Genomic DNA, 14885 nt, shown 5'->3' on the forward strand with positions numbered 1-14885 from the left:
AAGACACAGAGACAGAAGGATCTTCCATCACCTGGGTCATTTCCCAAATGCCTGCAACAACCAAGGCTGGGCCTGGCTAAAGCTGGAAACTGGGAACTCAATCGGAGTCTCCTGCAAGTGCGGCAGGACTCAGGCACTTAAGCTAGCACCTGCTGTCTCCCACGTGGCCACCATCCGGAAGCTGGCTTAAGGAGCAGGGCCAGGACTTCACCCAGGCATTCCGATGAGGGAATACAGCTCCCCACGTGCCATCTTTCTATACAAAGGTTTTTATTTATTTGTATTTATCTGAAAGGCCAAGTAACAGAGAAAAAGGGAGACGGAGGGAGAGAATATACATCTTTCACCTGCTGCTTCATTTAACAAATGGCAGTAACAGCTGGGACTGGGCCAGGCCAAAGGCAGAGACTAGGAACGCCAAGCCTGATGCCTCACGTGTCTTTCACTAGCAGGAATTCTGGATTAGAATCAAACATGGGGCTGGATCCTGGGCACCCCATGTGGTGGCTTAATCCACTGTACCACAATGTGTGCCCTTCAGACAGCATCTTAACTGCTATGCCAAGCACCTGCCCTTTGTTTCTTTCTCTTTTGAAAGATTGGGATATGTTCATGCCCATGATCTGTTCCCTCCTGGTAAGCAGGCTGTCGTGTTGCCGGCTCGTAGTAGGGTCTCCATGCCTACGTTGATTGAGGGAATGACTCAAAGCCTTTGACAAAGACTTCCAATGGCAACGCTGTGATTGTTTTCACTACCTGTTTCGGTAATAGCAATCAACTGCCAGCCCTTAGTTTAAATGCCTCTTGCTTCAGGAAGCCTTGGTGAGCCCCTTCCCAGGTCACATGACTCCCGTTAACAAGCAAAGCTCACGATGGACGTTCCATCTTAATTTTCTATGTTCACTATTATCTTCTCAATTTCAAGCGTGGTGCCCAGCACCATAGCAGGCACTCAGCCAATTATTTGCTTGGGTGAAAGAATAAGTAATTTTGGAAAATAATCTGTTTCCATCTAAAGGTTCCTTTAAGGTCAGCAGGTGTTCTCATGGTAGCTGGTCACCTGTCTGGATCTGCGTGTCTTCACCTTCACCAACAACTGCACCGAGTGTAGACCACGAAGGTCCGCGTTGAGTTCTTACTCACGTCGCCGTCACTGCCATTTTATGTGCAGTCATTTTTGGGAAGAGATGGGCACTTAAAGTCTAGTTTCCCAGCACTTCCTTCTCAGCCTGGCTTCCTCACTGGCCACCCTAAGCAAATGAGATTCTCCAAGCCTTGGACTCTCATCTGTGAAGCGTGCTAGCCAGAGAGTTCTTACTGGGCCCTCTGAGGATGAAATGAGATGCTACAGATAAGGGGGCATTAACTTCAAACACGTTCCAGTGTCTCTCTGGTATCTGCCAGCCCGACCCTCCTCAGCCTCGGCGCTGTTATCTCACCTCCCTCCTTCTGCGCTTAGCAGATGTATATTTCTACATTTTAAACACCAACTCTCTTGCCTCCTTAGTGGCTTGGTCTTCCTGCAGGCCCGGCTTGCTCCTGTGGTCTAGCTTTCCTGGTGGTATTCCCTTTACATGCAGTTAGCAGCACAAGCCTTTTCCTCCCCATCCTTTCAACACGCCGACAGAACACAGCAACCCACCCGAAATCACGGCCTCCTTAGTTGCCATTTTCTTTCTCCTTCATTGGGAGCATTCTACCATGAACCAGCATTTTATGTTTCAAAGATTCTCATCTTTAAAAAAAAAAAAAAAGAAGCATTCCTTCCTCCTGAGTCTGGGCTGGGAATCACACCTAGCTTTTCCCTGGGTCTGTGGGCTAACCCCTCCAGCGCCGCAGCCTCCTCCATGTCTGTCATTACAGACCCTCCTCGGGTCGCTACCGCTTTTCCATCACCAACCAATCCTCCCCGACACCACTAATGTCACATCTGTTACAAACCAGAGAAGGCTTTGTTCTAGACAATCCATGACAAACGAACCTCGGTGCCGTGTGATGTTTGATGGAGGATAGTCTTCTAAGGTTAAATGCAAACCGCTGTGCGACTGGCGGGGGAGGGGGAGAACATATATTTATATTCATATTAAATCTATACCTGTTGAGTTTGTGTTTTTTTTTCTCAACGCTTCAGAGACCCCCGAGCTTTCGGGTGATTGAAATAGTAGCAAGAAATGGTTTTCCAGAAACTTCGCCCCCCAAAAAATCCAAGACCTCATCCAAAGGACTGCTCCATCCACTCAAGGAACACCCACCAGTAAAATCCATCTCCACAACCAGCAGATTATCTCACCGGCGAGTGAGAAGGCAAGGGGGGGCGGCCGTACCATCCTGTGCTGCGCAGGGAGGGGGGTTCGTGCCCGTTTGGCCGGGCCTGGCTGTTTCCCCCTCGCTTGGTTTTGTCCCCGCTCCCCCCTGCGCAGGCATCCACAGTGCGTCGGGCCGGCGCTTTATAGCGCAGCCTGGGCGGCTCCGCTAGCTGTTTTTCCTTGTCTCCCTGTTGTGGCTTCGCTCGCTGGAACGCCAAGATGCAGCTCAAGCCTTTGGAGATTAACCCCGAGGTGAGCGCCAGGTGCACTGTTGCTTGGGGAGTGCGAGGCTGAAGGTCAGCCTTCGCCAGGTGGCGGTTTCTCCTTCTGCTTTGATTCCGTGTCTTATTTTTACCCCCCTCTGCATTCGCTTTTCAGATGCTGAACAAAGTGAGTGGTGTCGCCTGCTGCCTCTGCGCCCTCCCCAGGGAGCGCTTCTCGGCTGTGAGCCGCGCCCTGCGCGCTCCAGAGGCGGCCGGACAAGGGCGCACGCTGGGCGCGCTCCCTGCGCCTTGGATTTGGGGGGGTGGGGAGGTGATTCTGCGATACCAGTGTGGCGGAGGTGAAGGAGGCTGCTGCGCCCGAGGGCGTGGCGCGCGGACTCGGGTACCCGGACCTCGCGCGCCGCCACGTGTGGGCCGCGCTTTGTGCTGTGTCATTGCGCCACCGCGGGTGGGGGGCGGGGTGGGGCTCCTCCCACGGCGGGTGCCCAGGGGTGGGGGTTGGGATGGGGGGCGCGGAGGACGCGCGTGTCGGCCCCGCCCCCTGGCAGGTGCTCACCACCTGCCCATCCCTGTGCGCCTGGCCGCCGCCGCGCGTCTCCTGCCCACAGGTGCTGTCCCGGCTGGGGGTCGCCGGCCAGTATCGCTTCGCCGACGTGCTGGGACTGGAGGAGGAGACGCTGGGCTCCGTGCCAGCGCCTGCGTGCGCGCTGCTGCTGCTGTTTCCTCTCACTGCTCAGGTAGGGATGCGCGAGCTGGTCACGGTGAGGCACGCTTTGAGGGCCCCCTTCGCCGCTCGGGCTGGATGCCCAGACTTTGCTAAACGGTTTGTTTTCCCTCCCGGAGGGATTAAAAGGATGCACTTATCGGGATGCTTACTCACTGGGGGCTCCTGGCACATCTATCTGGAATTGTCTTGAATATGGGAGGAACATCTCAGTTGTAGCATACCTGTTCTGAGTTCCCTTGAACTTGGCCTTTGCTGAGCCTACCATTCAGGAGAGTGGCTGGGAGTGCCCCTTTCCAACACAGGCTGGGACCTGTGGTGGCTCATTGTTTGGTTCCCACATAGCTGTGAAATGGAGAGAGAAGGTTTTGCCCAACTCCAAACGATAAATTTTCTCGTGCTGGCCTCAGTTTGTGACGGACTTAGGGGGTGCTTTCCGCCCCTGCAGTTCTCTGGACATGCACCCTTGGGCTTAGCGTCTTTGAAGCTGCGTTGTGGGTGTGGCTTCTCTTCACCTCTTCCGTCTTCATCTCTGACCTTGTCAGGCTGTTGGGAACACCCTTCCATCTCTCTCTGGGTCTTCATCTTCCTCCAGGTGTGGCCCATGACAGGCTCCTGAAGCCTGGAGATGAGCTGTCGCCACAGGGAATTCCTGTTTCTCTTGATAACTCGGCACACACTTGTCCTAGCATGCAGGGACATAGGGATCTTGGAGGATCAGATGAAAAAATGAACAGTTGGGAGAGTTACTTGCTGTCTTGCTGTGTATGAGGGCCCCGTTGCATGCGTGGGATTCTCCGTTTCATATTTGATGCCACTTGACCCTGACTTGGGAGTGATTGGAACTGGCTTTATAAAACTTGGGGCGTCACTGCAATCACTGAAGGTCACTGAAGCAGCCCCCCAGTACTGGCTGTTCTCAAAGCACCCTGGGGCAAACCAGACAGTAGGGGAAGTTCCAGGCCTCCCCTCTTGGCGTTCAGGCTGAGCGTGGGGGAGTTGCACATGGACAACAGCTGACAGCTGTCTCTTCCCACTCTAGTCTCTTGTAAATTGTCGAAGATTTAACTTGGATGTAAAGGGAGTGTGGTTTTGTTGTAGAGCACATCCCCCACAGGGTCACCTGCCGGCCTCCTGACTCCTTGTCTAGCAGTGCTTTTATTCTGCAAAACACGATGACTGGCAGGTTTTCCGAGGCAGCTGGAGGAAGGCCGCTGGGCGGCAGTGGCGCACCATGCTTACCTTTAGAAGCTTGCTGCTCTGGGGCTGTACCAAGTGGCTCTCGCTAAAGAACGTTCTGGTTTGAATGGCTTCTGTTGACAAGAAGCCTTTGTCCTTTAGCTGCAGTTCCATTTGGTAGGTTTACTGAGTACAGTTCTCTGCAATTGCTTTCTGGGCGAAACACTGAAACAGATGTCAAGAAGAGTGGAGACTTACCAGTGGATTCCCAAACAAGATCGTTTGGGAAACACCTGACTTTGACTAAGGAGATATGAAGAATTCTAAATGGACCACATCTGAAAGCATTGCATGATACTGAAGTCTTGATGGAAGTGTCTTCATGCAGGAGTCTAAACAACCCTCCAAAGTGATTCTAGTCCATGTAAGACTTTTATTTAACTATCGCTGGAAAGTGAAAATCATCACCAGTGAGTTGAAATTAAGGGTCTGGTAGATTTAAAGTGAGAACTTCCCACTTATCTAAGTCAGTCTTGTGGGACAAGAGAGCTCACTGCTCTGTTGCCGAAGAACAAGCTTACACTGCGTTCCACGTGCAGGAGGGCCAGACTGTTGGATTTGGAAACACACTGCTGTCTTTATTTGCGTTTTACTGCTTATGGGAGAGACGTGTTTTAGTATTTGCACCCTGTTTGAACTGAAGAGACAAGACTTCACATTCCTTTCGAAGTCCTCACCAAAAGGTGCAGACAGGCCAGCTGACTTGCTGCAGGGAAGGCTGGCAGCTGCTTTGAGGGCATCTGTCTTCTAGTTCTTTCATTTGACAGTCTTGTCCTGCCCAGCCCCCAATTACTCATCTTATCCTGAAATTATATTGTTTATAGCAGACAAGTGTAAACCAGTGTGACATCATCTTGCTAGATGACCAGGTTTGGAAAAACTACACCCCATTGTACTAAACCATTAATATTGGAAAGGTGGGTGAGGTGTGGCTGGTTGGGAATAGCTAACCTGTCTAAATAGCTTTTATTTGCTTCTTTAAATGGTATATGCCTGTTTGGGTTTAGAATAGATTTGGATAGAACGTGTAGGAGCAGGAATATATTAATGAAGCAGGCAGTCCCTTGGGTCACTCACTTGGCCAGAACTCAATTAGGATGCCTGAGCAGAATGCCATGAACTGGTGGTTGTTGCCGGGAAGCGATCCTGACCTGTGTGTGATTTCTGACTTTGTTCCACTCTGTCCGCAGCTGCAATGTTGCAGTGGTGTCTAGACAGAGCCCTGGGCAAAGGCCAAGGCTGGGGCTGCACTGCAGCATCGGGGTGGGGCTTCCTTCTGGGGCAGGCGTGGCTGTGGGAGGTGGCCAGGCTGCTGTCTGGCAGGGCCCAGGGTCTGGGACCAAGGTTGCAGGCTTCTCCCACCTGTGTTTCAATTTGGGTGGGAGACCCGGCTGCACTGCCACTTGCTCATCCCAGCCTTTTTGTTGTTGGGGACACGTTTCTGTCATCCACAGCATGAGAACTTCAGGAAAAAGCAGATTGAGGAACTGAAAGGACAGGAAGTCAGCCCCAAGGTGTACTTCATGAAGCAAACTATTGGAAACTCCTGTGGCACCATTGGGCTGATCCATGCCGTGGCCAACAATCAGGACAAAATGGAATTTGGTGAGTGTGGTTTTTGCAGCCTACCATTCTGTAGTTAAATGCAAAACCTGAAATGGGAAAGCAGAGCTAACTGTTGTACTTCATCTCAGAACCCTTCAGGGCCTTTTCACCCTCAGCTGTTTTTTACACCGTGTTTAGCCATGGTGCCTCATCAGCCAGGTACACACCATCGTAGGTTTGTTGGCCTTCTCCCAGAAGCTTGGCTTTGTTGCTCTGCCTGTCTCTCTGGGCCTTCCATTTGCACACAGCTGCACTGGGCGTGATAAGAAGAGAGAACCCGTTGAGGGTGATTGCTAGAGCGATGGTGCCATTGCACCTGTTTAATTATCAACAGTTCTGGAGAATCAGATGTGAAGCCAGAAAGTATCAATAGATAGGACCTGTCATGATGGGTTCTGTATTTTGTGAACAAGAGGAGAAGCAGTACAGTAGCTAGGAGTAGCTAGCTAGGAGTAGCTGGCTAGGAGTAGCTAGCTGTGGAAGAGATGTGAGTTCTGCAGGAAGGCATTGTGGCGGTGGATGCACCTGCTGGGAGTACCATGAAGATACAGGAGGATACTATGGAAGGTAGAGGAGAAATGCATCCAGACCCTTAAGTCTGCACAAGCACAATTCACACCACGAAAATGCATTCAGATAACATGACCATAATGTATGATGTGGACCAGGAGCCAGCAAACTTTCTTAGATGGCCACAGAATCAGTCTTGGGTTTTTGAGGAACAGGTGGTCTCTGTCCTTGCAGCATAAAATCAGTTGATGATTGACAAGATGGGAAGTAAGTGGATGCTTTATTGACAGAACTAGGCAACATGATTGCCAACTCCTGACCTAGACCGTGGCTGGAGTGGCTGTTCAGCTTGTAGCAGATCAAATATATATATATACATTTTTTTCATGAAACAAGGGAGGAATGACTAAGGCTTAACTCGGGTATACTTTTAGGATTTGAACCTTGGGTTTGGGGACTTACTAGGTTAGGATGTTTTGGCTTTGTATATGATCGGTGTCTCAGTGTACTGTTAGGTGCCGTACATACAACAGGAGGTAAGGGAGTGCCTGCCTTTCTGGCACAAGCCCCCCAAGGGTGAGGGTGCTCCAGAAAGTTCATGCAAAAGAGAAGGTGAGTTTGATTCACAAAATTTGAAACCTATGCCTGATGTTTTTCCTAAGACCTAGTTGCATGAATATTTTGAAGACCACCCCCTCCCATTTATGATGTAGATGGGTGAGTGCTGTGTGATTTTTCTCTCTAGTGATAGTTTTTTTTTTTCTTTTTAAGAGGATGGATCAGTCCTAAAGCAATTTCTTTCTGAAACAGAGAAGATGTCCCCTGAAGACAGGGCAAAGTGCTTTGAGAAGAATGAGGTAGGGAGAGAACTCCCACGGCCTTCCCTTTAAGGAATGGTGGAGGGGTTTTGTGCTGCTAATTCTTTTCTCTCTCCTGCAGGCCATACAGGCAGCCCATGATGCAGTGGCACAGGAAGGCCAGTGTCGGGTAAGTGCAAATAAGACAGCCAGGTTCCCGAGGGCCACACGTATGTCCACTGATACATACGCAAGGATCCTCTGCTGGGACACAGCTGGTGTTAGCTCCCCACCCACCTGCAGGTCAGTTAATGCTAGGGTACTTAACCCCAGTAGTGTTTTTCTTAGGCCTGTTCATAAAAATAACCCTTCACAACCCTCACTGGTAGGTCAAAGAGTTTTGAATGAATTCAGATGAATACTTTTTATTCAGATTAGAATGGGGCTTCTAGAGTGAGAAGTACATCTGTGTGAGCATTTCAAGTGCTATGCTCAGATTATTGGAGGAGAATAAGGTGTGAGGGGTACTTCAAAGTACGTTTTGATGCAGAATAGTTTTGAAATCCTATAAATTTTGTTTTTTAGGACATGCATTTCCATAAACTTTTTGAAGCATGCATGTACATTGATTTCAATATTTCTTGCACCCTGATTTGTCTTCTAGTCCTGCTTTTCGTGAATTCTTTGGAATACCTCCATGTACCAGCAAGGACTGACACTTTGTAGAATAACTGATAGATCATAATGTAGACAGAAATTCCAAATCGGCACTATGACCGAAGTTGGCTAGTATCTTTTTTTAAATGTTTGTTTGGAAGGCTTAGAGAAAGATACTTCATCCACTGCTTCACTCTCCAAATACCCACCGCAGTCAGAGCCAGGCCAAAGCCAAGAGCCTGATTCTCCACTGGGGCTCTCCCATGTGGACAGCAGGGAGTCAGATGTTTGGTCCAGCCTCTGTTGCCACCCAGAATGTGCGTTAGGAAGCTGGACTAGAAGCAGAGTCACTGAGACTTAAACCAGGTATTTTGATAACACGATGCCCAGTACTGGCTTAATCTTCTGCCCCCATAGGGCTTGCACCCTCACTTTCTAGTATTTTTTTCCCCAAAGATTTATTTAATTTTACTGGAAAGGCAGATTCTCAGAAAGATATTCTGTTCACTGGTTTGCTCCCCAAGTGGCTACAATGGCTGGCGCTGAGCTGATCTGAAGCCAGCAGCTTCTTCTGGGTCTTCCCAAGTGGATGAAGGATCCCAAGCCCTTGGGCCATCTTCTGCTGTTTTCCTAAGCCACAAGCAGGGAGCTAGGAGGGAAGTGGAACAGCTGGGACATGAACTGGTACTCATAAGGGTCTTGCATGTGCAAGGCAAAAATGTAGTCACTGAGCCATCATGCCTGACACCCACATTTTGGTCTTGACCTTGGATGAGTTACTTGTTTTTGCTTTAATTTCCTGCTCAGTAGAAAGCATGTAGTAATAGCATCTCCACAGGGTTGTGCTAACATTTACTGTATTTCTACCTTAATGGGCTGATAAATAGTAGCTATAATTATTTTTGAAAATGTAAACAGGCTGATTCAAGTGTAGCTTGCTTAAATTGCAAGAGAATTTCATTTAGTGAGTTCAGCTCACAATATTCATTTCCAAAATCATGTTCTTGACTCTCTTCAGGTAGATGACAAAGTGAATTTTCATTTCATCATGTTCAACAATGTGGATGGCCACCTCTATGAACTTGGTACGTATCATTCTATTTTTGGAATCCAGTGTATTTTCATGTGTTTCTTTCAGGTGGAATGTTTTTTTACAGTACTGGTGTATGACTTTTAGAGTATCTGGTATGGCGGTGACAGGGTGTTCTCACTGGGACACTTACCCTCCTGTGGGACCCGGAGGGTGTCCTCCTTTAACTGACATAGACGAGACTCATTCATGGCAGGACCTATGAGATCTCAAAGTCCATGGAAATGCATAAGCTTTTTGAAGTACCTTCGTGCCCAGTGTATGACTTCAGTTTGTAAACCAGTGAAGAGAGAAGAATAGAGCAGCACTAGTTCAAGGCAAATGTATCCGCCCTTCTCGTCCCACCTCCTGCTGTGGCATTGTCTAGTATCTTCCTCATCAGTCAAGGCGTATTTCTGAACGCCCATGCTGGATATGACCTTGCCTGTGCAAAAGGAGCTTGGAGATGTTGGAGTAATCTCCATTAGCTGATTTATGGCAAAAGAAAAGATTATCTGCCTTATACAAGATCCGTGATCTTTGTGTGAACAGAAAGTTGCCACTGATGAGCTGTTCAGGCCACAGGACAATGCAGGGCAGTGGGCATTCATGGCAGGACCTATGAGATCTCAAGGAACTGGTCTTTGCCAAGAGGCGGGGCACAGTCCCCTTCATTAGAGTTCCTGGGTTAGCTTTGACCTGGATTATTGCAGGCAGGATTGCTTGGGGTGGATCTCTAGGAACCCTCAGACGTGTAAACAGCTGTATCATAACCAGGCTTCTCTGTGGCAGTGGCAGAAATATTCAGTAGAATCCAAAACTTGCCTCTGATCAGGACACAATGCGGTAGCTGAAAAATGCACAGGAAGTTTAACATGCCTGGTCTCTTTGTTCCAGATGGGCGAATGCCTTTCCCGGTAAACCACGGTGCCAGCTCGGAAGACTCCCTGCTGCAGGTAATCTTTGGAATGCGTGTCAGCTCAAGGGCCCATGGACCCTCCGCCAGGCTGTCCGCAGGGCTCGCGCTGCTTTCAGGAATGCCAGCTCAGTTGTCTGGGTTCATTGTCGCCTGCCCTTCATGTTCTCCCTAATTCCATCCACCTCCTGTCATAGCAGGTGGCTTGAATCAGCATCCTTAGGAGCAATCTTCACTAATGTGTGTCATGTGCTGTGTTTGGTTCACATCAAGCCTCCAGAAACCCACTGCTTTGCTTAGGTGTGGGATTGCGGGGGCCATTGTGCTCGGGTGCTCTCCTGCTCCAGGCCACTGGGGAGACCTGTGACTCTGTGCAAGACCTGGGTAGTGGGGCCTCTGCACCCTAAAAAGGAGCTCTAGCCTTGACTCCATTTTTTTTTTGTTAGAGGAACATTGCTCAATTGTGATTAAAAATGAAATCCCCTCAGCCGACTTCATTTGTTGTAGGACTGGTAGCTTGTGCCTCTGGGCACTGGGCTGTGTGCAGTGCAGGCATTTGCAGGCGCGCCCTGTCACGAGCCAGCTGGTGTGCTTCGGGTGTTGGGTGGCCACTGGCTATGTTGCAAGTATTTAGCTCAGAGCTACGAGTGGGCAGCTGCAGAAAGAATGTGGCTAGGAAGGACTCGCCCCGATTGAATTCGCAATCAGCCAACAGACTGCTTTGCTGCTGGACAATTTCTGCCTTTGGTAGAATACTTCCATTTGTAAATATTTACTTGAAAGGTAGGGTTAGAGATGAAAGAGCTCTTCCATATACTTTGCTGGTTCACTTTCCAGGTGGCCACAGTGGTTGAAACTGGACCAGTGTGAAGCCAGGAGCTTCTCCCAAGTGGGTGCAGGGGCCCAAGGACTTGGTCCTTCCCTCACTACTTTCCAGGGAGCATTAGCAGGGCCCATATGGGATGTTCATGTTACTGGCTGTGACCTTACGTGCTGTGCCATAGCACAGGCTCTTGTAGAATCCTTTGAGTGCTGCAGTGAGGTAGGGGTGACTGTCCCCATGTCACCCAGTGGTTTAGTCACACCCAAGGGCAGTGACTTCAGAGAACTGTGGTTCCAAGCTGGCCAAGGGCTGTAGGTTGTGCATCTGCCTTTCTTTCTCGTGGACCTGCCTGTGAAACATAGACCTGTTTGTGCCACTGAGCTAACAGAGTCTTGTTTCCTTGAGTGAGGTGGACTACAGCAGTGGACAGTGACATGGAGTGAGGAGCCAGGCTTGGAGAGGCTGGGGGTGAGCAGGTTGTATGATGAGGTTGCAGATGCAATGTGTGGCCTCTGATTTAGGGACAGCACTCTGACCTTTAAATACAGTTGAGCGTCATGCCAACTTTTATCTAACACTGCTTCCTAATAACACATAATGTGTGTCTCATCAGATCTCTAAAGCTGTTACATGAGGCATGGGGAGGATAAACCTTTGTGTTAAAAAGAAACCTGGGCCCAGCATTGGGGAGCAGCACTGGCATCCCTTACCAGGATGTTCCCACTGCTCCACCTCCCATCCAGCTCCCCGCTAATGCACCTGGGAATGCAGCAGAAGGTAGCCCAAACCCTTGTGCCTCTGCACCCACAGGGGAGACATGGATGGAGTTCTAGGCTCTTGGCTTCTCCTGGCCCAGCCCCAGCTGGTTTGGCCATTTGGGGGATGCAGCAATGAAATAAAGATTCCTCTCTCTCTCCATCTGTCTCTTACTGCCTCTGTTTCTGTTCTGCCTCTGTCACCCTGCCTTTCAAATAAACCAAATAAGTCCTAGAAGATAACTTCTGATCAGAATCTCGCTTAAAATTGATACAAATCCACATACTTATGAGCGAAAATTCTTGTCCTAAGTAAATTTCAAGATGTTTGAGGCTTTCCACATCTGACATTAAACATAAGCCAGGCATCCTTGATTTAGGTGACTGCGTCCGGTGTTGGAAGCAGGCAAAGATAGCTGCTGTCTTCGAAGCATGCCTGAAAGCGGAGGTGTCGCCACTGGGCGTGACCAGGCAGCTAATGGGAAGAAGGCAAGTCGACTGTAGTGACGGGTCAGCCAGGCTTCCAGTGCAGGATGTGGATGTTGGCATAAACCTGTGCTAGTGTTTAAACCCAGCTCTAGCTCAGGAACAAAACCCCAGTGTGATAGATGGCTTTGTCAGTCATCATTACTAGGATTTTTAATAAAGTACCTTGATTCAGTGCTTTATTAGGGCAAGCAAACACTGCTTCAAATGCCCACCAAGGCCTAGGGCTTGGGGCAGAGGTCAGTGGTAATCAGGTCTCCCATATGGGTGGCAGGAAACCACTGACAGAACCACCAGAGCTGCCTGCCTGCAGGAAACTCAGTCTGGTCCCTGTCAGTGGAGCTTGGACAGCCTGACTCCCAGGCCAACCACCTGCTCCCACAAACTCCTGGGTTTGGTCAAGTTGAGGATCTGGTGTATTCTTTGTTTTTTAAAGGTTTTGGATCTCTTAGGGCTGCAACATGAACTTTCCTCTGAACTTGCTAAAAACTGGATGGTGTTATTTCTGATCTTGGCAAGAGGGGTGGGCGGTGTCCTGCCCAAAGGCCGTATGAGGTTGTTGAAATCATTTGGTTTGGCCTGCCAGGGAACCACACACAGGACTGAAAATTCAGTAAGTGTAGCAGCCTAATCGTTGGAAGTGGAATTTTGCATGGCCTACAAATGATGTCATAAATATGCAAATGCATGTTAGAAAACATGAATCCCTACCCCTGCATTAAGCATCTAAACCTTAGAATTTGGAAGTTGCCAGCCCTGGGATGAGTTTTCAGTTACCAGTCAGTGTGTAAGGTTTGTCATCTACACGTGCTGCCCACTCCACCACAAATCCATCTCATGGGCCTATACCCGGAACACCAGGTAAGCTTACAGGCTGACTGTAAAATGTTGACTTGAGGACATTTGTGTAGTATCTGAGTTAGGAGAGTCTTTCTGTGAGGTGCAGAGGACAGATCAGCTTCCTGTCTTATTTCTGTTTGAGAAGAAGAGTGCTCAAAATTGAGCTTCCTTGCCCAAATCAGGTCGAGGTAAGCAGACACGGCTGCTTGGCGGAGGTGGTAAGGCTCTCCTTGTTGATCTTTCGTGTTGAGCCCCCCATCTTCAAGGTGCAGTGGGGGGAGCTTCTAGTTGGACCTGAGCATGAAGCACTCTGAGATGTTCCTGTTGAGCTGTCACCACAGGGGGATTCATGACGTGCCTTCTTCTCAGGATGCTGCCAAGGTGTGCCGGGAATTCACCGAGCGTGAGCAAGGAGAGGTCCGCTTCTCGGCCGTGGCCCTGTGCAAGGCGGCCTAATGCTCGTGGGAGGGCCTTTGCTGTTCCCCTGCCCTTCACCGTGACCGTCCATCCCGGACCGGGCCATCTACATGCTTCAGTGGTTCTGTGTCCTGCCCCCCGCCCTGCCCTGCCCCATCCAGGCACTAGCTGAGTTGGTAGGGTTTGATGTAAGCTTCAAGTGGCGAAGCATTCCCCCCACCCCCAACACTATGTCTTGTTCCTTAATATCTATGCTTTACATGGCTGTTTTGGTTTATGTCTCTAAGTTAAGGCCTTGGATGAGGTTGAATTGTTTGTCCTTAAAAGGAATAAAACTTTTCTGCTGATGAAAGTCTGTAAACTGGGTCTCATTTCCCCTTCCCTTGGTACATCACGGGTTCTTTTGACAGTGATAGACAAAAGTGCCTTCCATGTACACACCATAGGCAAGGCTGTTGGCCAGAAGACAGTTTTGAGTGGAATGTGTTCTTCACACTCCTTTCTATGCATTTTAAAAAAGATTTATTTACTTTTATTGCAAAGTCAGATATACAGAGAGGAGGAGAGACAGATGAAGATCTTCTGTCCAGTGATTCACTCCCCAAGTGACCGCAGTGGCCGGTGCTGCATCTGAAGCCAGGAGCTCTACCAGGTTTTCCACACGGGTGCAGGGTCCCAAGCCTTTGGGCCGTCCTCGACTGCTTTCCCAAGCCACAGGCAGGGAGCTGGATGGGAAGTGGAGCTGCCGGTGTTAGAACCGGCGCTCATATGGAATCCTGGTGTGTTCAAGGTGAAGACTTTAGCCACTAGGCTACTGCACTGGGCTTCCTATGCATTTTTGTTCCTATGCGTTCCTGTAGAAACTATTAGAGAACTTTCAAAACCTTTTTTTTAAGAACAATTTTATATTGGTAGAAAAGTTGGAGATATTGTCAAATTCCCATAAACTCCTTAGCCAGTCTCTTCCTTGTTAGAGTGACACACAAGTTTCAGTTCATGACCTGGTAAGGGGTATGGGTGGGCGCAGCCCGTTTACTTAAATGCTGTCAAAGCAGGTGCCTGGCATGCCCTGCATGGGGGACAGTGCAGTGAGTGGCGGGTGGGTGAGAGTCCCGTTTCCCAGAGGAGACATTACGTGGTACATTCAGGTTTTCATCCCTCAACACCGGGGAGGCCGGGCCTTGGGCTGCCTGCTGGGATGGTTGTGGGAGCCTGGGAGAGTGCTTGTGCTGTCCCTGGGGCTGTGCCTAGAGCAGAAGAGCCAAAGCTGGATCTTCATCGAACCTCTGCATGTCTTTGCTCTTCAGCCCACATTGCAAGGTTCCAAGTGTCTTTTCTGTTCAATGCCAAACCAGATCTCATTTCCTGGGATAATGCCACATTTCCAAAATCATTTTTCCTAAGTTACTACCGTATTCTGTAGCTTCCAGAAGTCCCTTAATGCCGCCTTCTTAGCAGTAAGGTGGCCCCTTCTGTCTCATGTTAAGTCATGGAGAGTGTAAGTGTATTTATTTCTA

The 14885-nt window shown here is 49.4% G+C and overlaps 1 protein-coding gene across 1 annotated transcript; it reads left to right on the plus strand.

Moving 5' to 3' along the window:
- Window positions 1-2524: 2524 nt before the first annotated feature.
- Window positions 2525-13716, plus strand: UCHL1 (ubiquitin C-terminal hydrolase L1). Its single transcript, XM_040966042.1, has 9 exons — window positions 2525-2558; window positions 2685-2696; window positions 3139-3267; window positions 5948-6098; window positions 7380-7465; window positions 7548-7595; window positions 9081-9147; window positions 10029-10087; window positions 13321-13716. Exons 1-9 carry the CDS (start codon window positions 2526-2528, stop codon window positions 13405-13407), a joined length of 672 nt encoding a protein of 223 aa, XP_040821976.1. The 5' UTR covers window position 2525; the 3' UTR covers window positions 13408-13716.
- The last annotated feature ends 1169 nt before the right edge of the window (window positions 13717-14885 follow it).

This window comes from Ochotona curzoniae, unplaced genomic scaffold, assembly GCF_017591425.1.
Source record: "Ochotona curzoniae isolate NIBS_2020 unplaced genomic scaffold, NIBS_Ocur_1.0 scaffold_4505, whole genome shotgun sequence".
Classification (NCBI taxonomy): domain Eukaryota; kingdom Metazoa; phylum Chordata; class Mammalia; order Lagomorpha; family Ochotonidae; genus Ochotona; species Ochotona curzoniae.